At 40.6% G+C, this 21558-nt stretch overlaps 2 protein-coding genes across 6 annotated transcripts in view; both read right to left on the bottom strand.

The window, feature by feature from the left end:
- Window positions 1-2392: 2392 nt before the first annotated feature.
- On the bottom strand, window positions 2393-6212 carry LOC130907416 (ADP-ribosylation factor 6). 4 transcript variants are annotated; one of them, XM_057822462.1, is made up of 2 exons: window positions 6193-6212; window positions 2393-3918 (listed from the first exon to the last, which is right to left on the bottom strand). In XM_057822462.1, the coding sequence occupies exon 2, from the start codon at window positions 3641-3643 to the stop codon at window positions 3116-3118; it is 528 nt and encodes a 175-aa protein (XP_057678445.1). In that variant the 5' UTR covers window positions 3644-3918; window positions 6193-6212; the 3' UTR covers window positions 2393-3115. The 4 variants fall into 4 exon arrangements, with proteins under 4 accessions (XP_057678445.1, XP_057678444.1, XP_057678443.1 ...); XM_057822461.1 differs by lacking the exon at window positions 6193-6212 and adding an exon at window positions 4897-4921; XM_057822460.1 differs by lacking the exon at window positions 6193-6212 and adding an exon at window positions 4153-4828 and having other exon boundaries at window positions 2393-3915.
- Window positions 6213-7406: 1194 nt separating this feature from the next.
- The window catches only part of akap12b (A kinase (PRKA) anchor protein 12b), an 88469-nt gene continuing 74317 nt past the window's right edge, over window positions 7407-21558 (bottom strand). For both annotated transcript variants that reach the window (XM_057822457.1, XM_057822458.1), the window contains 2 exons: window positions 13714-17376; window positions 7407-8404 (listed from right to left, as the gene is read on the bottom strand). In XM_057822457.1, the coding sequence (XP_057678440.1) occupies window positions 13718-17376 (3659 nt within the window). In that variant the 3' untranslated portion in view covers window positions 7407-8404; window positions 13714-13717. The remainder of the gene's footprint in view (window positions 8405-13713; window positions 17377-21558) is intronic.

Raw genomic sequence — 21558 nt, forward strand, 5'->3', positions numbered from 1 at the left:
TCCGCTACAAGCGGCTGTCATAAATTTATTAGAGAAAATCATCATTTTTGAACAATTATGAATCGTAATCGAATCATCAAGTGTCGAATCGCGATGCATCTAATAATTGATTGTTTGGCACTCCCTTAGTGTGTGTACTGTTACACCTTAACATGTACTGATTACCGGTTTCAAGATATACCGTGGTATGAAAACGTCAAGGTTTCAAAACCGCAAAAAAATTCTGTCATACCGTCCCTGAGGTATTACCTATTTTTTATGTCCCAAAAATGCAGGAAGACATTCCTTGCTTGCAGCTGCAAGGCTCAACCCTCCTCCACCGGTGTTTGCGGAGTATCAGCGAGCCAGCAGTGATGGTTGGAGGTGGTGAAACTCCTCAACTTTTTCCCCACATGGAAGAAAACGAAATCGCTGGTATGGGAATACTTTGGCTACAGAAAAGTTACAGATGGCCGCAGCTTAAAGGACGAAGAGGGCCAACCGACATGTAAAACATGTTTGCGGAAGGTGGCTGCTAAAGAGGCAATACCTCCAATATGATTTCGAATTTATACAAAATTAGTAAACACTCATGTAGGGCTGCAGCTATCGCTTATTTTAGTAGTCGATTAATCGATGTACTAGTTTGTTCGAATAATCGAGTAATCGGATAAGGAAAATGAAAAATTAAAATACCTGGGATGAGCCTCAAACGGTATAAAGATCTATAAGAACAACTGGCTAACTTACATAGCAAAAGTCCGCTAGCTTAAATGCTATAAAACTTACGTTTGTCTTAACAGGCAGCAGTTGGATTCAGAGATGTAAAATGAGGCAGACCAGAGGGCAGTGTTTCCACCCTAATCTATAAAACTAAATGTAAACACTTTCAAAATAAACCATTACAATGCCATTTTAATTAAACGAATACCCGAAGCAACAAAATTTAATTCGAATATTTTTTTCTTATCTAATACTCGAGTTAATCGATTAATCGTTGCAGCACTACACTCATGAACGTTTCCTACCTGCTACGAGAGTTAACTCCAGTGTGTTTAGTGTGTCTAGACGTGGTAGAGTATGAGGGTTTTTTTCTCTCTGGCAACTGTGTTGAGAGAGAGTGTTTATAATCTAAACATGATACGAGTCATACACACGCTTTTTATGGAAAATAAATACAGGGTAGGGTGCTCAAAAATGTTTGACCCCATGTCATAGGCCAATAATTTTGAAAATTTTTGTTGGAATGACCTCAAATTTTCACAGCTTGTGTAGAAACATTTCAAGTTTTTGTGTGTAACATTCGGCACTTCTATCTTTTCAGGTTAAGAAATGCCGTTTACTTCACAAGAAAAGGCATTTTGCGTGTTAGAGTATGCTCGGACTCATTCACCGAAGACGGTGCAGCGTGCCTTCTTCACAAATTTTGCAAAGAAGGCACAAACTACAAAACAAATTAGGACTTGGCACCAAAAATTTCAGGAAATTTCAGCGAGTTTGGCACGAGCTCGAATATCGATTCAACGTGTGCAGTCACAAGCGGCGCTTATATTGAGCATTTATGAAAATCTGTCATAGAACCAACAAATATTTGTACTTTTCTTTGTAAATTTAACCACTAAAACTTCTGATCTTCAACATAAAGTATGTAGTTTCATTAAGATCCATCAAGTAATTTCCGAGATATGGGCATTTAGAATGGGGTCAACCATTTTGGAACACCCTGTATTTTTGTTCTGATGGTAATAATGTTGAGTTGTGGCTGTGGGATTAGGCTCATCTAAAAGACTGCATTTACTTTAATTTTTAATTTTAACATTATACTAATGTTCCAATTTGCTGTTTTGGGGAAAAAAGAATCCTGTTCAACAGGGGAAAAAAAAGTAACACATTTTACAGCTGTAATTGCAATATCGTGATATTTTGGCTTCATGTTATCATACCGTCAGAATATCATACCGGCACATGCCTAGTTACACCCCAACCTTTCATGAAACTATTCCTGTTTGACACAAACTCAACCTTTACTCGCCTTTCAACGACAACCTCTGATGCATGCGCCGCTTCCGAAGTGACCACATTTAAGCTGACTCGTCATCTTTTATTGACTCACAGGCTTCCTCGGTGGAAAAAAAAATCAGCCCCTCGACAATGTAGTGAATATAATCATGTTTTTTTTTAATTACTTCAAATCAGCATAGCATAATGAAGGAGCGTAAAACACAAAAAATGTGATGAAGACGAACATGGGTCATTGCAGCACCAAAATGAAGGCGGTAAACACTTGGCAGGGTCTGAAAAGGTCAGTCAAACTAAACAAGTGCAGCAAAGAACAGCCCTCCCATGATGAAAAAACCCCTCTTGAAAGTGTGTTAAGGCAGCTGAAACTACAAACATGGAAGATCTGTGTGAGCAAAAAAAAAAAAAAAAAAAAAAGATTCATATCACAGTGTGTGATTATCCAACATCCGAAAAGGTGTACAATCTATTGTTGTTGTTGTTGTTGTCCAGGTCCGGAAAAAAAGACATTCTTTGAAAAATGTAGCTGAAAAAGGCAAATGTTGTGACTCTCCCAAACTTTGGATATGTAGCCGGAATTCTCGTGGCGAGATTCCCGAATGCCGCCGTGGCAAAAATAAGAGCTAAGCAAAGTCATAAAGAAAATTAGTTTGGGGTTATAGTGAGTAGGGTGGAATCGGAAACTTTCCATGTTTATTTGTATTTTTAATTCTGGACAGTTTCAGTGCCATTGACGGTGATAAACAATGATCGCTGCAATCCCTCCTAGACGAAATGAATTGGACGTTTATCACCATCAATGGCGGAAAATGGAAAATTTCCGATCCGAATTACAGTGAACCCCCGTTTTTAACGTTAAATTGTGGAAAAAATCCGAACAGTTTGTAAGTGCGACAAAATGGTGGCTAATTTTTTGTGAAGCTCCTCCCCTCGATTCTACTCGGCGCCGAACGTGGCGCCGAAGCTTTAAAAAAACAAAAAGGAAAAAAACGAATCGGCAATACAGCGGGAGTTCACCGCATTTCCGAACTTCCTCTTCTTAACGTTCCCGAAATTCGAAACTGGGAATTAAAACTAGGATCCAAATTCTAGAACGGTGGCGTCATGTCCGTGCGTGTTAAGATTTGTAGTTTGAGGTAAGCCAGGTGAGGCCTTCGTAGAGTCCGTCCCCAGATGTAGCGCAAGAGGGCTGCACGTACCAGTTGCGGTCGCGGATACGCGTCAGGCCCAACTTCTCCTGGATCTCGTGGGGCTTCATGGCGTCGGGCAGGTCCTGCTTATTGGCGAAGATCAGGATGATGGCGTCGCGCATCTCCCGGTCGTTGATGATGCGGTGGAGCTCTTGGCGGGCCTCATCGATGCGGTCCCGGTCGGCGCAGTCCACCACGAATATCAGACCCTGCGTGCCTGTGTAGTAGTGTCGCCAAAGTGGACGTATCTTATCCTGGCCGCCCACGTCCCAGACGTTGAACTTGACATTCTTGTAAGTGACCGTCTCCACGTTGAAGCCCACCGTAGGGATGGTGGTGACTGACTGGCCCAGCTTCAGCTTGTATAGAATGGTGGTCTTGCCCGCCGCATCAAGTCCAAGCATGAGTATCCTCATCTCCTTGTTGCCAAAGATCTTTGACAGCATTTTCCCCATGGTGTTTATCTTGCATAAATACTTTTACAATTGGAATCAAAATGGTGCAACACTGCGCTGGCGTGACCTGAGTGGCTGTGTGTATAGCCCTTGAGGGGTCGAGTGAGGATGCTTCAGTCTAACCTGTTCCCATGAGAATCAACATTTCCACGGACGCTTTCTTCCTCCGAGGCAGGCCCAGTCCAAAGCCCGGGCTTCTCACTTCCTCCTCGGCCGCCGGCTGTCCTCACTTGCCCGGGGCCTGTCGACGAATTTCACCGGTAGTGGAGCAGCTGCTGGTGGTTTGAAAAAAAAAAAAAAAACGTCAGAAAGCCCTACTTCCTTCTACAGCTGAACAAGGGCCGAAAATGTCACTAATTCATCCGACTTCTCGCTCTTCTACCCTGTGTGTTTGACACAAGAGCAGGGAGGGGTGTCAGTACGGAGGACAACTTTGAAGCGGAAAACGAACAAAAAAAATCAAAGAGCACTAGCTTTCGACGCCTCAATTTGGGATGAAAATGACTCACCTAAGCGGCTATCGTGCTCCCCGCCGTCCCCGGGCCGTTACTCCCCTGCTCTCAGGCTTCTCTTCGCCCCTCTCTCCCTCACTCAGCCCCGCGGTGCTATGTTACCGGAAAAGGTGCGGACCCACACCGAGCGCCACTTCCTCTACACAGCTCACATTCGAGCTCACTCCTGCGCTGCCTTCAGGACCTCGTCAAAAGCTCGGATATCTCAAAACATTCATGACAAAAGACGATCAAAAGGGTTTACCACTTAGATATAAACGACGCTTGCGTGTCATATATGTTGTTATAACCCATTTCCTATCACATTTGACTGTTTATCGAGCAATTAATGCAATACTGCATTTTCACGGGCTTAAATTTAGCAGTGAAATTTCTACAATTTCGCAATTTTCCGTCAAAGCTGTTGTCGATTACTTATTTTTTTTCTAAAATTATCAATGCACTTTCCTCTACGCAAAGCGCCTCAATTTATTGAAGCCAAGTGTTTCAAACGCTGCTTTACCGAACAAAGTTCTGAAAAACACCCGATTTCAGTAGTTTCTAAACATAACGTGCGCCTGCACCATTGCGCATGCGTTCTGCAGTCCCTCTGATAGGCTACCGAGGCGCCATTTGAGCATTCAATTTGTATGACGGAGCATCTTCAAAACTCACGTTGCGACACGAATTTGACACATTTTGTTAAACGTGGAGTCATTTAAGTAGGTAATAATGCGTTTTGGAAAGAGGCGTGGTTCTTACTCTTTCGCTGTTTTTGAACTTTCATGTCTCTGAACTTCAAAGGACTTGGGTACGTTAGTGACGTGGAGTTTGTGTGGGCGCTGGGCGGGAAGTGCTGTTTCGTCATACTCCTTTTAGAGAAAAAGAAAAAAAAAAGAACAGCACGAAACCCCTGACCTAAGTTTTGATTGTATTCTCTGAAGACTGTGTTTCTCTTGGGAGCTTTCATTTCAAAATACCGAATTAACAAATTCGCTTCAATTTACTCTTAAGTAGCATGTATCAAACAGTAAATTCACCACAAACTAATTCCAAACTTCTTTTTAAAAACGTTTTCCATAAAATAAACAAATAAACAAAATGCTTAGAAAGTAGTTAACGTGATTTTGAAAGATGAATAATCACAGGAAATGACGTAAAAAGCAACGCATCACGCCACTAGATGGCTCCCTTCCAGAATGCCACAAGATGGCGCCAAAGCCCAGTTTTGACATGATAAATGGATACTTGCAATTCAACGTCATGGTATTGTACCAAATATACAGTATTTAGAAATGAATGACGTTGGTGATGCTAAATTTTGATGTTATGTTTGGTCTATAGGCCTACAGAAAACATGATTTTCGTCTCATTCCATTTCGTAATAGAAAATGTAGTTTTCATATGTTGATTTTGGTGTCCACCTGTTTCTCAACAACAAAATAGGTACTAAAATTAGTTTGCAAATACTATAGCACATACTTAACAGTCATCACCATTCACAAAATATGTTTATCCATATCTTAAGATTTCTATACTACATAGTGCGATATTTCCTCGTTAAAATCATAGACTTCATAATGTATTTGACGGGGCGCAGGGTCAATAAATACGGGGCCTGCATTGTTGGCGAGGCTGTCAAAGCTCACCGAGTGGAATCACAGACAAAGAGCTTTTTTCATTGAAAATTCTTCTGAATAAATGCTTAAATCCCTGAATTCTTTATAGATATGGACGTAAAACAGTCTCGATTCTGGGTAAAAGCAAGAGGGAAAAAAACGTGCAGGTAGCATTTATTTTATGTAACTATGTCGAATGTGCGGCTCGTCTTTATTTTAAGTTTAAATTCTTGTGAATAAATGCTTTAATCCCTGAATTCTTTATAGATTTGGATGTAATGCTTTAATCCCTGAATTCTTTAAAGATATGGATGTAAAACAGTCTTGATTCTTGGTTAAAAGCACAAAACGTGCAGGTAGCATTAACCTTAGCGGCTAATTTCTCCCATTTTTTTCACTTTTCAAAATGCATGCATGGTACGAAAAATTGAATAATTACCTTGAATCCTCAAAGAAATCACTCCTGAGACAATCCTTCCTGTTTGTATGTGCTACAGCTTTTGTACTTTTTGAACCGAAAACCACTGTTTGTTCGGTGCGTGTGCATGTTTGTGAATAGCTCCTCTTGATGTGGGCGGCCCCCTGCTTGAATGAGTTGCGCAGTGCATGGCTGAGCTGACCCGTCAATAATGATGATGTCTGTGGTTAAAATATAGTTTGTGTAAAGCAAGAGGATAATCAAGATCAATTTCACGGATATTTGTAATCATGATCACATTGTGATGTTTAAATAGTGAATTTTTTTCTCAGAACGCAGTAATACCGTATTAGCCTGAATATAAGACGGCCCTGATTATAAGACGACCCCCTCTTTTTCCAGACTCAAGTTTAAAAAAAAAAAAAGACTTTTTGAACACCAAATAAATTTTTATACAGAAAAAAATTACAGTACATCTGAAACAAAACAATATATTTGAGGGAAAAAGCATGTTATTTGGACACATTCAAATCTCAATATCTGAACATTTAAATATGCAAACTAAAGTGCAATCACATTCGTAAACGAATGGCTTCTGGTTTTCGAAATGTAAATAAACCAATCTATTGTGATAAAACAACAAAATTGCAATAACTGCATTAACCATCAAAGTGAAGTCTAACTGTAACTAGTCTTGAAACAAATCTGAATAAGGAAAATCATTGCAATAAAATAATGCAAACTGGTTAAACTTGAGAGTAGCTGAGATTTGTCATGACAGAACATCGCTTCAATGATATCTGGCGCCATCTAGCGTCGTGAATGGGTATAATGTCTAGAATATAAGACGACCCCCACTTTTTCAGTCTTATTTCAATGCAAAAAAAAAAACATTTTATATTCGGGCCAATACGGTATTCGGCATTGTGTACAGATGATAAAGAATATCCACCAATGAGTATTATGATATTTGCTCTCTACTGTTTTTAATTCAAATATCCTCAAAAATGTGTCTCGTATCGCAAGGCGCGACTTGAATAGGGACATTTATTTGACACAGGAGTAAATTGAGTGAGTTGGGTCAATGAATTACTCCTAGGTCAAAGTAGCACTAAACTGAACTCATGCTGAACCTTCTATTTACAGGATTTTCCAGTTTGATGAGTTTCCAGTTAGATTTTGCGTACAGTATCTAATCATGTTGATGGTGCAGGCAATAAAACAAGCACACAGTCTTTTCCCCAACCCTCTAAACTTTATTGAATGAAATATAGACACGTTTGTGTATCCGTACTATTAACAGCTTGGAAAATACAAAAGACAGTTAAAACCATGCTTATGTGAATATTACGGGACAATGAAGCATATTAGTTGTTATAACAAGAGGCTTTGTCAGTACATACAAGCGTATAATCTGTACAAATGTTAACAAGCTCACAGTGAACTAAAAGAAGTTTGGGGTGGAATATTTATGTACAAAAAAAAAGCAAGTATTGATAAATGGTTGGTCTCATTTGGTCATAAAGCTTGCTGGTGTCAGCCATTCATAACCCAAATTAATAAAGAAGAAATGCATTAAGCAGCCTCTAATTTATGATGGGTGTTCAAAAGTGCATTCATAAAATAATGCACGAACTACAGCTCCAAAAGTGAGGATGATCTAACAGTATTTTGTGTTCTGACAAGTTGTTTTCACAGTAAATTAGGCAGTCGGGCTCATTTTGTACCATGGCTGCTACAGAATATTTGAATAATGACAATAATCGCCCCTCTCCAGTTTTACGCAACAATGAGCTTTGGTAATGACTTGTTGCTTTTTGCATTTTTCAAAATATTTTTTTTCGTGTGACAAAGGAAACAAAAATAGGGCTTGACATGAAAAAATATAGGGTGACTGGAAGAATACTCGCGATATAAATACAATATACAATCTGTTCACCTTCTGATATTCTTTCACACCTATGCATCATATACACGCACGCACACAGGTAAACACTGGTCCACTTGCTTGCACCGTCGTGGAGACAGAGATAGGGTGGATGCAGGAAGTGGGGAAGGTGTTGGATGGGTGAATGGATGCTGGACAGGAAGCTCGGTGACTCAGTGTCTCTCAGGGCAGGACGGGGCGGAGCCATGTCCCGACGTATCAAGTGGGGGAGTGGTAACCGAGCGTCCTCTGCTTCTTGTCATCGCTCTCGTCTTGGTCGCCGTGGCAACGGTTCTGCAGCTTCATCTAGCAGGGGTAAGCAAAGTTTTAAAAATGGCATATACAGGCAGTTCTTGAAAAATGGGCTTTTAATAGAAATGTTGTAGGATGTTTATCTTACAAAACGTTCATATAAAATTCAATACAAAGGACAACAGGCCATTTTTTTCAAGTCATGGCTCATGCTGCAGAGAAAATGTTTAGCAGAAAGCACTAGAGTTGTCCGATAACGACTTTTTACCTGATAACTGATATCCCGATATTGTCCAACTCCAAAAATCCGATACCAATATATGCGATCGTGCACTTAACGTGTTATTGCTAATTGTATTGTGATGCTTTAATAAAGATAAATGTAACAAATTCAAGTTTTTCAAAATCAAATAAACATTCTGTGAAAAATAACAGAACAACTTCCTCGGACGTTATAAAAAATAAATGTCCCATATAAATTAATATCAATCGCAATGAGCCAAAATGTCCGCAATTACCGTATTTTCTGCACTATAAGGTGAACCTAAAAGCCTTAAATTTTCTCAAAAGTGCACCTTGTACATGGATCAATATTGGTTAATCATGGCGTGATATTTCCTTTAGCACATCTCTATCTAGTGGATGCATAATGCAACCACTATTAGGGTTAGGGTTAGAACATTACATTACTACATTCAATGCAGGGTGCCCAGTTTAAAAATAAGGCATTCAATAAAGCTGCGCCTTATTTATCGATGTGCCTTATAGTGTGGAAAATGTCATCACAATTAAATTGAATTTAAATTAAAAATGTTTACAATAGTTACCCCAAAGAGCCACGAGGGGGCGACCGAAGCATTAAAAATATAGGCATGCAATGCTATGACAATTCCCAAGATGCATTTTGCTGGGCTTTTGCACAGATTTTTGTATTTTATTAGTTTTATTGGTGACTATTTCTTTCTGGTAACGCAGTACTTATATGTAAAGACTGCATAGTGACTTAATGTTTTACAGTTTCACTTCATGTTTGCCTCCTTCATCCATGATTTCATCAAATTCTGCTTAACTCTTTAGGGCAAGTGACTATTTTAAAATTATTTTTAGACTAGCTTTTTCTCTTGACTAGGGTAGTCTTGTTTTTGGATTTTAATGTGTTTGGATATTATCTGTTTTATTTGCTGTAATTACTTTTAGCGCGATGCATTGTTTTTTTTGTTTTGTTTTGTTCTCAATTTTATTGTATAGTACTTTCCTGTCTTTTATTTATTAAGTACCAGGGGCAGAACTTAGAGGGCTGCTGGGGGTACAATTGCACCCGGGCCTCTAAGGCACCCAGATTCGCGGGTGGAAATTGGGCCTGGTTGGGCGAGGAGAGGGTCAAACAGAAAAGTAAGATGATAAGCGAAGCTGTAATATAGTGTTTAAGAGTTAAAATATCTCCGATTTGATTTTAAACTTCCACGTAGGCCACAATATTAACATTTGGTACGGTACAAGTGTGGCCTACATCAATCAATATTTTTGTATACATTTTTTATGCATAAATAAAATGATAAAATGTAAATTAAAAACAAAATTAAAATAAAAAGCAAACCATACAGTGGTTATGCCAGCCAATAACACTCTAAAGTTGATAAATAACATAACATTTTAAGTTTTTGTTGGTTTAAAAAATATATATACATAAATGAAGAAATGACTGAAATTGCAGTTTTATCTTTAAACTAGGGCTGTCAAAATTATCGCGTTAACGGGCGGTAATTAATTTTTTAAATTAATGACGTTAAAATATTTGACACAATCAACGCACATGCCCCACTCAAACACATTAAAATGACAGTACAGTGTAATGTGCGCTTGTTATTTGTTTTTTTTTGTGTGTGTTTGGCGCCCTCTGCTGGCGCTTGGGTCCAACTGATTTTATGGGTTAGTACCATGAGTGAGCATGGTGTAATTATTGACATCAACAATGGCGAGCCTCTAGTTTATTTTTTGATTGAAAATTTTACAAATTTTAATAAAACGAAAACATTAAGAGGGGTTTTAATACAAAATTTCTATAACTTGTACTAACATTTATCTTTTAAGACAACAAGTCTTTCTATCCATGGATCGCTTTAAAAGAATGTTAATAATGTTAATGCCATCTTGTTGATTTATTGTTATAATAAACAAATACAGTACTTATGTACAGTATGTTGAAGGTATATATCCTTCTTGTGTCTTATCTTTCCATTCCAACAATAATTTACAGAAAAATATGGCATATTTTATAGATGGTTTGAATTGCGATTAATTACGATTAATTAATTTTTAAGCTGATTAACTCGATTAAAAATTTTAATCGTTTGACAGCCGTACTTTAAACTATTTTTTTTTTCAAATAAAATAAATAACAGAACATTTACTTTTTTTCTCCTTTTCTTGTCTAGTAAAAAAAAATGCAAAAAATAAACGAACTTGAAAATTTTGAAAACATAAAATATAGACTTTTAAGTAGCGTAATTTTCAGACTATAATCCGCTACTTTTCCCCCCTCATTTGAATCTTGCGGTTTATAGTCCAGTGTGGCTTATTTGTTGATTTTATTTCTGTTAATAGGTAACACTTTATTTAACAGCGGCGTCATAAGACTGTCATAAGACCGTTATAATTATGACACTATCATGGGCATTACTGAATGCTTATGACAGATGTCATTAAGTGTCATCTGCCAAATTTTGTCTCTAACTCAATTTGTTTACAGTCTGGATCTTTTACATCCACTCAAAAGTCAGGTAATTTGGCGGATGACACTAAATGAAATCTGCCATAAGCTTTTGTTGATGCTAATGTCAGTGTCATGTCATAATTATGACGGTTTTATGACAGTCTTATGACGCCACTGTCAAATAAAGTGTTTCCGGTTACCGTATTTTCCGCACTATAAGGCGCACTTAAAAGCTTTAAATGTTCTCAAAAGCCGATAGCATGCCAAATAATCCCATGCGCCTTATATACAGTGGGGCAAATAAGTATTTAGTCAACCACCAATTGTGCAAGTTCTCCTACTTGAAAAGATTAGAGAGTCCTGTAATTGTCAACATGGGTAAACCTCAACCATGAGAGACAGAATGTGGGGGGAAAAAAAACATTGTTTGTGATGTGATCACATTGTTTGATTGTTAAAGAATTTATTTCCAAATTACAGTGGAAAATAAGTATTTGGTCACCTACAAACAAGTAAGATTTCTGGCTGTCAAAGAGGTCTAACGAGGCTCCACTCATTACCTGTGTTAATGGCACCTGATTTAACACATTATCGGTGTAAAAGACACCTGTCCACAATCTCAGTCAGTCACACTCCAAACTCCACTATGGCCAAGACCAAAGAGCTGTTGAACGACACCAGAGACAAAATTGTAGAACTGCACCCGGCTGGGAAGACTGAATCTGCAATTGGAAAAACGCTTGGTGTAAAGAAATCAACTGTGGGCCCTGTTATTAGAAAATGGAAGACATACAAGACCACTGATAATCTCCCTCGATCTGTGGCTCCCTGCAAGATTTCACCCCGTGGCGTCAAAATGATAACAAGAACGGTGAGCAAAAATCCCAGAACCACACGGGGGGGCCTAGTGAATGACCTACAGAGAGCTGGGACCACAATAACAAAGGCTACTATCAGTAAAAAAAATGCGCCGCCAGGGACTCAAATCCTGCACTGCCAGACGTGTCCCCCTGCTGAACAAAGTACGCGTCCAGGCCCATCTGCGGTTCGCCAGAGAGCATTTGGAGGATCCAGAAGAGGACTGGGAGAATGTGTTATCGTCAGATGAAACCAAAATAGAACTTTTTGGTAGAAACACAGGTTCTCGTGTTTAGAGGAGAAAGAAGACTGAATTGCATCTGAAGAGCGCCATACCCACTGTGAAGCATGGGGGTGGAAACATCATGCTTTGGGGCTGTTTTTTTGCAAAGGGACCAGGACGACTGATCTGTGTAAAGGAAAGAATGAATGGGGCCATGTATCGAGAGATTTTGAGTGAAAATCTCCTTCCATCAGCAAGGGCATTGAAGACAAGACGTGGCTGGGTCTTTCAGCTTGATAATGATCCCAAACACACAGCCAGGGCAACAAAGGAGTGGCTTCGCATTCAAGGTCCTGGAGTGGCCTAGCCAGTCTCCAGATCTCAACCCCATAAAAAATCTGTGGCGGGAGTTGAAAGTCCGTGTTGCCCAACGACAGCCCCAAAACATCACTGCTCTAGAGAAGATCTGCTTCTGTAAAAGCTTGTGAAGAGTTACAGAAAACGTTTGGCCTTCGTTATTGCCAACCACGGGTACATAACAAAATATCGAGATGAACTTCTTGTATTGACCAAATACTTATTTTCCACCATGATTTGCATTTAATTCTTTAAAAATCAAACAATGTGATTTTCTGTTGTTTTTTTCCCCCACATTCTGTCTCCCATGGTTGAGGTTTACCCATGATGACAATTACAGGCCTCTCTAATATTTTCAAGTGGGAGAACCTGCACAACTGACTAAACTTGACTAAATAGTTATTTGCCCCACTGTATGAGCAAATGTCGATTTCGTGTCAAATTTGGTGGGTGGTGGCTTATAGTCAGGTGCGCCTTTTAGTCCGAAAATTAGGGTATTGGTGGCTGCCATTGACACCCAATGAGTTAAATAAGCGCCCATACGGTTGTGTTATCCGATGTCATATAATAAGATTATCTTGATATTGAATTATTTTTTTTCCCCAGTTCATGCTGAACATGTTTGCCATCTTCTAATAAGATTGTAGTATTAATAGATGAACTCATTAACTTCCATGGCCGGCACTAGGCGTCCAATCCATTTTGACTGGGACAATCAAAATGGATTAAACGTCTAGCGTTGTCCATGGCAGCCAGTGCGTTAAAATGACAGCCCTACAAAGTGTTGAACAATTTACAGTACATTTAAAAACACTAAACAACGAACACTATAAAAAGCACCGCACATAAAAATGATGCTCCAGTGTATCAAAGCTATAATTCAAGCCAGATGGAACTTGTGCACTTAAATGGAAAGAGACTGAGATAGAGGAGAAGAAGTCTGACGGGAGAAAATAATCAGTCTTTCAGCACAAGTTCATCTCCCCCCTCACACACCACTTCCCTTTAAGACCCCGGCCGACAAAGAAGGGGTCAACAACAGCATTCCTACTTTGATATCAAAGGTTCCCTGGTAACTCAGCGGCTGAACAAAAGCTTCTTCATCTGGCTAGAAGGCCCCCACCGACCTACCCCGCTAATAAAAGTAGAGCCGGTTGATGTTAAAAAAAATCGTTTGATCGGTTAATGAAGGAATTTTGTAGTCTGTCTCACCTGCTCACGATGCCGGTGTGATCTCTGTGGACACAGGCTGGATCTCCTTGACCGCCTCCTCGATCACCTCCATCACCTGCGCCATCACCTCTGCGCACTTTGACGGCGTCCTCTCCTCTGCTTGGAGGTCTTCGCTCGCCGGTCGGTCTCCTTGGCCGTCCGCGAGGCCGTTGCTGCCGATTTCCTCCACCGCTTCCTCTTGGAACGACTCCTCTTCGACCACCTGCGCGGACTTAAGAACCATCTGGAAGGGATGGTGGATCTCCTTCACCTCTGGTTGCGGTTTCTCTTCTTCCAGCTCCTCCTTCACTGCCTCCAGTTTGTTGTTTGTTTGACCCTCACCAATGATCTCCACCACTTCTTCCACTATGACAAATTCTTCACTTGCGTTTACTTCCACAACTTTCTTCAAGCTTTCCTCCGGTTTCTCATCTCCCAGCACAGATGGGTCGAGGATCTTCGTCACCTCAATCGGGACCGATTCACATTCCAAAGCGACAAAAAGTGGCTTCTCTTTTGATTTTTCGTTGGTGACGGGGGTGTCGGTAATGACGGCGGTTTCTGCTGGAAACTCAATCTCCTTTTCGGTGGTCATCATTGCCTGGACTGGTGTCATTGGAGCGGAGGACTCAGGGGTTTTTGGCTGAACTGAAACTTTATCCACAGCGTCCTGAATGACAGATTGGGCGATGACACTGCTCTGGGCCTCAATTTGACTGGACTCTTCTTCATTACCGTTGAGTTTTGTAGCGTCCTCTAGTTCTGAAATATCGGAGGGCGGACTGATGAGGACAACGGTTTCTTTGATGACGCAAACCTCCTCATTTGGTGTTATTGTTTGACGGGCATGTTCAAATTCATTGTTATTTTCAACTTCTCCGTTCTGTAGTTCTACAGTCGGCGTCACGTTGGTGGCGCTCTCAACAGTTTGCGGATCCAGCAAAGTGTTGACAGTCGCGATGGCCGGAGGCACAGGTTCGCAGGTATTCCCAGCAGTTTGAACATCAAGAACTTCCTTCTCCAAGATTTGGACAGGTTCGATTTCAGTGCTTCTTACTTGTTGGACTTGGACGTTCAACAGTGCGTCTTCTGTCACAATGGCCTTCTCCAGTTGAAGTGAGTCCTCTTCTACTAAGACCTCAGTGCTTAGTGCATCGGTGACCACAGAAACACACTCTGTGATTTCAGTTGCAGGTTTCTCCAGAGCGAGTTTAGCAATCTCTTTGGTTCCCAGGCCAGTGCAGATGGCCACGGCCTCGTCACGGGCATGCGACTCAAGGAGATGATGAGTGTTGGTAACGGCTTGCTCCAGAGGTGGTTCAAATTCTTCTGTGGCTGTCACAATTGGTGGGTCTTCACAGATCGAAGTTGTCACAGGTGGAATTTCACTGATCTCAGCTTCGATGGCCGCCACGGATTCCTGTGCTTTTTCTGTCTTCAGTCCTTGGGTTTCATTGGAGGTGGTTTCTGCGGGAGGAGCTTGAGCAACTTCAGCTACGGATAATTTACGTCCTCGAGATTTTGGGAGCGCCGCAATCTGCTCCTCAGTGTCATCTTCCACATTGTCGGTGTCAACAGACTTGGGGGTAGCGACATTCTCTGCTTCTTCGGTGATGTCGCTCAGCTGATCGTGTTTGTCATCGCCTTGCTCCCCCGTGGCTGCGATCCATGAAGGGGTTCTCTCCTCAGAAGACACTTTAGCCACGCTTGTGGTTTCCACGGTTTGCTCTTCTGGTTTTGTCTCATACTCTGACAGCGGGACCACTGCTGGGGTGTCAGAGTCCTCCTCGCTATCAGTGGAGGCTTGTTTTTCAACTTTCTTCTTCCTGAGACCAGGGAACAGCTTTCTCAAAGAGAACGATGACTCATCTTTTGGAACCTCAGTTTCTGTCTGGACCTGTTCTGTGCTTTCTTCTGTTTTCTCCTCAGATTTGGCCTTACTCTTTGGCATAACCATGCGTTTCAATGTGTCCCAGGCAGATTCCTTCTCAGGTGGGCTGGTCGGAGGTTCTGGAGAGGAAGAGCCTTCTCCTTCAGCCTCAACATTTTGAATGTTCACTGCACCTTCTTCGTTTTTCTCCTCCTGCTTCCCCTCCTCTGCAGCTGGCGCGCTCTCCTCATCAATCTTGGTTTCCTCATCGTCAGAATCAGATGTCTTCCTGGTCCTCTTCTTGGGTCCTCCCATACACATCAGAGCTTCCCAAGAGACAGAAGTGTCCATTTTCTTTTTGGGCTCCTCTGTGCTGCTGACCAGTTTCTCTTCAGTGTTTTCAGCCTTACTCTCATCTTCAGAGGGTTTCTCTTCTTTAGCTTCCTCTTCTACACCTTTATCTGCTAATGGAGCGCTCTCAGAAGATGACAAAGTTGCTGACTTGGCGGCTTTCTCACTTGTGACCTCATCGTCGCTCTCAGAAGGTCTTTTCACACGCTTCCTGGGCGTCACTAGTTTCTTGAACGAAGACCAGACAACAACACCCTCTTTTTTCTTCTCTCCGTCAGAGACAACTTCACCTTCAATTTCTTCACCCTCTGCTTCAACTACATGCTCTCCTGATTTCTCTGGAGACGAGGGGCCACTGTCAGCTTTTGCCGCTTCTGTGGATTCAGTGGAGGACTGAAGTTCTGCTGATTGCTCCCCAGACTCTGTTAGTTTGGCTTCAGTATCTTTCTTGCTCTTCTTGTTCTTAGAAGAGCGTTTCTTCAAGCCAGCGCCAGTGAAAAGCTTTTTCAGAGGGCTCCCTTGGGGCTTTACCTTCTCTTGTGAAGACACTAGTTCAGAATCAGAGGTTACCTCCACTGGAGATTTCTCTTCTTCTGCTTTTTCCTCTTCTTGCTTTGTCTCATCAGAAGCAGGACTATCAGCGGTGACCTCAGACTCAGAGGTCGGCTCGGGTTTAGCCTCGTCCGGTGATGCTGGGGCCTCTTCTTCTGCTTTTTCTTTCTCTTGACATACTGTTGCCTCCTCCTTGGTTTCTTGCTCCGCCTCTGGCTTATCTCCCCCCTCTTCCGTCTTAGCAGCTTCGTCCTCGCCTGCTGCCTCCTTGTCTTCCTCCTCTTTTGTCCTCTTAATGCTGGATTTCTTTCGCAGATTAGAGAAGAGGCCTGTGCTAAAAAGCTTCCTGAAGGGGGACAGCGTAGTCTCCTGGGGTGGTGGACTGGACTCCTCCTCTTTTTCAGTTACTTCATCTTTGACAGCTTCATCTGTGGCTTCTGCTGCATCTGCAGCACCATCTGGGGTTTCAGCATTGGTGGTATCTTTGGTGACTTCGGTCTCAGTGTCAGGGGAAACTTTCTCTTCGGCAATACCGTTCTCGCCCTCGGCGTTGGACTCATCCTTCGGAGGTTCATCCAGTCCGTTGACCACCTCTCCATCCTTATCTCTCACAGTCAGCAGCTTCACAGGGTCTTTCTCCTCGCTCTTGTCCTTCTTCAGGGTGAACTTAAAGCCCACAAAGCGGAAGATCTTCTTGAAGCCGACTTCACCCGTCTCGTTGGGCTTCTCCTCCGCTGCCTTCTCCTCTACGGGAGTGATGTCGTTGGCGTCAGGAGACTCCTTTTCCACCTTCTCGCCGTTCACTTGAGGGGCCTGCTCGTCTGCGATGGTGTCCATGGTTTCTGAAGTGTCTTCTTTCTGAGCCACAGACACACCATCTGGCTGGCCAACTAAAATGATGAGGAAATAACAACAAAAACACTTTGTTAAAAAAAAAAGAATGAAATCAATAATAGGCGTTAGAACAAACATTCATTAGCTGCCAACCCTCCCACTTCAAATGGATTGGACATCTAGCGCCGTCGATGGCAACCGATGAGTTAAGCAGTGTCTGATCAAGCCATGATTACTATTACTTCAAATTCAAGTGCGTATGTTGTAAATTAGTATCACAAGAAAACAAAAATTGTGAATTTTATCAAATAATGTGGTATTAGTATCGTATTGGCACTGACCACAATGATATTAGAATCGGGGTCGAGAACCCAAAAAAATGGTATCGGTACAACAATAGATGTCGATGAAAAATATTTAGTGAAATGGTACAGTCCATTTTCTATTCTTCTTGCTTCACTACTTACAGTCAGCAGGGGTGGATCTTGAAAAATATTTATGGGGTGGGAGAGGAGGGCGGGAACCTTTTTAGGGTAGCAAATATTTCTTGATGTTATTCTTTGGACAATGATACGATATTCTGTGACGATTCGATTCAAAGGCCTTAGACTGATTTAATACAAAATGTTGTAGACATTTAACACAATCCGTTCCAATTTACCTAGGGCAATAAAAATACAAATCAGTTTTGATTGGTATGACAATTTTGTTGATTAAATTTATTATTTATATATATATATATATATTTTTTTTTTTACAAAACAGAACACCAAAAATAGAATCATATTTAGCATTTTGATCAAATTACATTGAATTGTGCTAAAAAAAAATCCATATATTGATCAACTTGGATTAATTGTTGCACTCCTCGTGTCAAAAGATGGCATATGTGTACACTTACACAGTGATACCTCTACTTATGAATGTCTCTACTTACAGAATTTTCAGGTTAAGACACGCCTCAACGGGAAAATATTGCCGCGTTACAAAAGAAAATACAGTATGGCTGGTACTCACAGTTCCCAGAGTTTACTGAATGTAACACATTTATAGCGGTTCTGCCATTGGCTATTGCCTAGCATTTCTGGCATCCAATTGGCTAAGAGGGACCTCTATTGTATGTGTATGTATATCCCAGCTTCCTCTTCATTCACCCCTCGTGTTCTGACAGCTTTGCACGATTGCATTAGCTTTTATTCTTTACCCTATTCTTGGTTTTTTACATTTTGCACAACTCTGATTTTATTCTTATTGTGCAATAATCAAATTGTAACATGTATTTGTTACATGTTTTGATACATTTTTATGCATTATAAAGGATTTATGTCTGAATTTTGGGGGTGCTTGGAACAGATTAGGGCATTTACATGGAAAACACATCTCTACATACAGAATTTTCAGGTTACGAAACTACTTCCAGAACCTATCAATTTCGTAAGTAGAGGTAGTTGGCTAAGAAATCGTATATCGACACTACAAAAAGGGACGAGTGAAATTACAAACTGATAAATTTAGCTTCATACAATCATTTTTCTATTATTATTATTATTATCTAGGGCTGTAGCTATTGAGTATTTTACTAGTTGATTAATCAATGAACTAGTTAGTTATAAATATCGGAAACGGCGCATAGAAAATTAAAATACCTGAGCTGAGCTTTAAACGGTATAAAAAATAGATAATTGAGGATCTGAGTACAACAAAAGGACAATTGGCTAACTTACACAGCAAAAGTCTGCTAGTTTACATGCTATAAAATGCTAACTTTTTAAAAAAAAACAATGTTCTCAACAAATGGTTCAAAATTATATTCTCACAAAAACGTTAAACATACCTATAAACTAAATTACGAATGCATAAAAAAAAAAATAAGTTTTTGTTTGAGCTAATGTTGGTCTTAACAAGGAGCAGCTGGATTGAGCTATGTGAAATTAGTAGGGCTGTCAAAATTATTGCGTTAACGGGCGGTAATTAATTTTTAAAAAATTAATTACGTTAAAATATTTGACGCAATTAACGCACATGCCCCGCTCAGATTAAAATGACAGCAGTGTAATGGCTGCTTGTTACCTGTTACCTGTTTTTTGTTGTTTGGCGCCCTCTTCTGGCGCTTGGGTCCAAATGATTTTATGGGTTTGGGGAGTGAGCATGGTGTAATGACATCAACAATGGCGAGCTACTAGTTTATTTTTTGATTGAAAATTTCACAAATTTTAATAAAACGAAAACATTAATAGGGCTTTTAATATAAAATGTCTATAACATGTACTAACATTTATCTTTTAAGAACAACAAGTTTTTCTATCCATGGATCGCTTTAAGAGAATGTTAATAATGTTAATGGCATCTTGTTGATTTATTGTTATAATAAACAAATACAGTACTTATGTACCGTATGTTGAGTGTATATATCCGTCTTGTGTCTTATCTTTTCATTCCAACAATAATTTACAGAAAAATATGGCATATTTTATAGATGGTTTGAATTGCGATTAATTACGATTAATTCATTTTTAAGCTGTAATTAACTCGATTAAAAATTTTAATCATTTGACAGCCCTAGAAATTAGTTATGTCATATTCACTGTTGTCACTAGAGTGCAGTGTATCTACCCAAATCAATAACACTAAATGCTAACACTTTCAAAACCAATCATTACAACGCCACATTCATCGAAAATTTGAATCTTTTTTTCTTATCGAATTACTCGAGTTAATCGATTAATCGTTGCAGCACTATTATTATCATTATTTTAGGATCCTCACTGACCCCATTACTTAATTGGCGGCAGTAAATGTCAATTTTTTTTCAATTGGTGCTGACTGAGTGGCAAGTGGGGTGGCAAGCCTATCTTTTAGGGTGGCAGTGGCCCCCCCACGCCACCCTGGTGGTTCTGCCCCTGCCAGTCGGCTCTCAAAACAGTAACCCGATACTCTCATTCTCACAAATGTCTCATTTGTAGATATCACATTACCCGATTACACGCATTCACACCCATTGCAGAAACACTATGGTAACGACCACGTTCTTTTTCTTCTTCTCCATCTTTAACAAGCAAGACAGCCATTATTTCAACTGAAATTCCAAACAAACCAAACGTGGGAAAGCAAGGTAGTTCCACGCCAAAAAAACAACAACTGCGGTCTTGTCCCATACATAAAAATGTGGAAACGTCCCCACAATCTAAATTATAGCCGCACTGCATTCTTCAGATATTTTAATGTTGGACTAGAAATACATATTTAAAGATTTCGAGGAAATTATGCAAAAACGGAACAAACGTTTGATATTTTTAGCTAAGACGGGCCTAAATGCTATGTATGGATTTGGCCCGACGTGGAATGTGTGCTATGTTATTCCAGGTTGTCCTAAACTGTTCCTCACTTATCTCAGCTCAGCTAAACAGTATTTTACGTTTCTAAAAGCAAACAATGCTAGGCTTACACCCTCCCTCTTTGAATTAAGTCCCCTTGACCCACATTCCAACACAGCGGAATAGATGGGGACCCGCCTCCTTCAAGGCCCAACACAATAGCCCTCTAACCCTTGCTGTGGTCTGTGAAAACAAGAAGAAAGATGGGGGGTAGTCACCGTTGTGGTGGTGACGGTCACTAACTCAACTGAAGAAATCAATTAAGAATCAGCCTATTTACAAAATAAACGACGCGGACGCGGGGGTCCGTCACGAGTGGGTGTCGTTTCGAAACGTGTTGATCTGCAAACACGCAAAATCAACCGCCGAGTTGTAAAAACCCAGGTCAGACTTGCCGGATGAGGCCATGTGTATCTACACGGATCATAAAACCTGGAACCATGTGGATTTAACACACTACTGGCATCTCTTCTGTCTTTTTGATCTCAGTTTTTTTGTTTTACAGGCATATATAACACCCCCGGATTGACTTGATTTGGGGTGAGAGGGAGGCGGGCGTCGGTGTGTACTTTGAATAACGACTGTACCACAAAGAATGTTTCTATGGTGAGGCTGCAGGGGGTTGAAGAGGTGGATGGACGGGTTCTTTTTCTTTGGGAGGAGGCAAGTTGGGGTAGCCTGGAGATAAAATCCCTAATTTACAACTTATTTAAAGGCTGACGGCATCGCGTTAATTCACTCAACTGCTATTGACGGTGATAGAAGTCCAATCCGTTCGCTGCCAGTTAAAATGGTTTGAACGTCGATCACAGTCAATGGCAGCTAAAAAGTTCATTAGGGCTGAAGCTACCAATTATTTTGGTA

Source organism: Corythoichthys intestinalis, chromosome 19 (genome assembly GCF_030265065.1).
Source record: "Corythoichthys intestinalis isolate RoL2023-P3 chromosome 19, ASM3026506v1, whole genome shotgun sequence".
Lineage (NCBI taxonomy): Eukaryota > Metazoa > Chordata > Actinopteri > Syngnathiformes > Syngnathidae > Corythoichthys > Corythoichthys intestinalis.

Excerpts from the sequence above, each read along its gene's own strand:
- LOC130907416 (XM_057822462.1), bottom strand. The coding sequence starts at position 3,643 with ATGGGGAAAATGCTGTCAAAGATCTTTGGCAACAAGGAGATGAGGATA.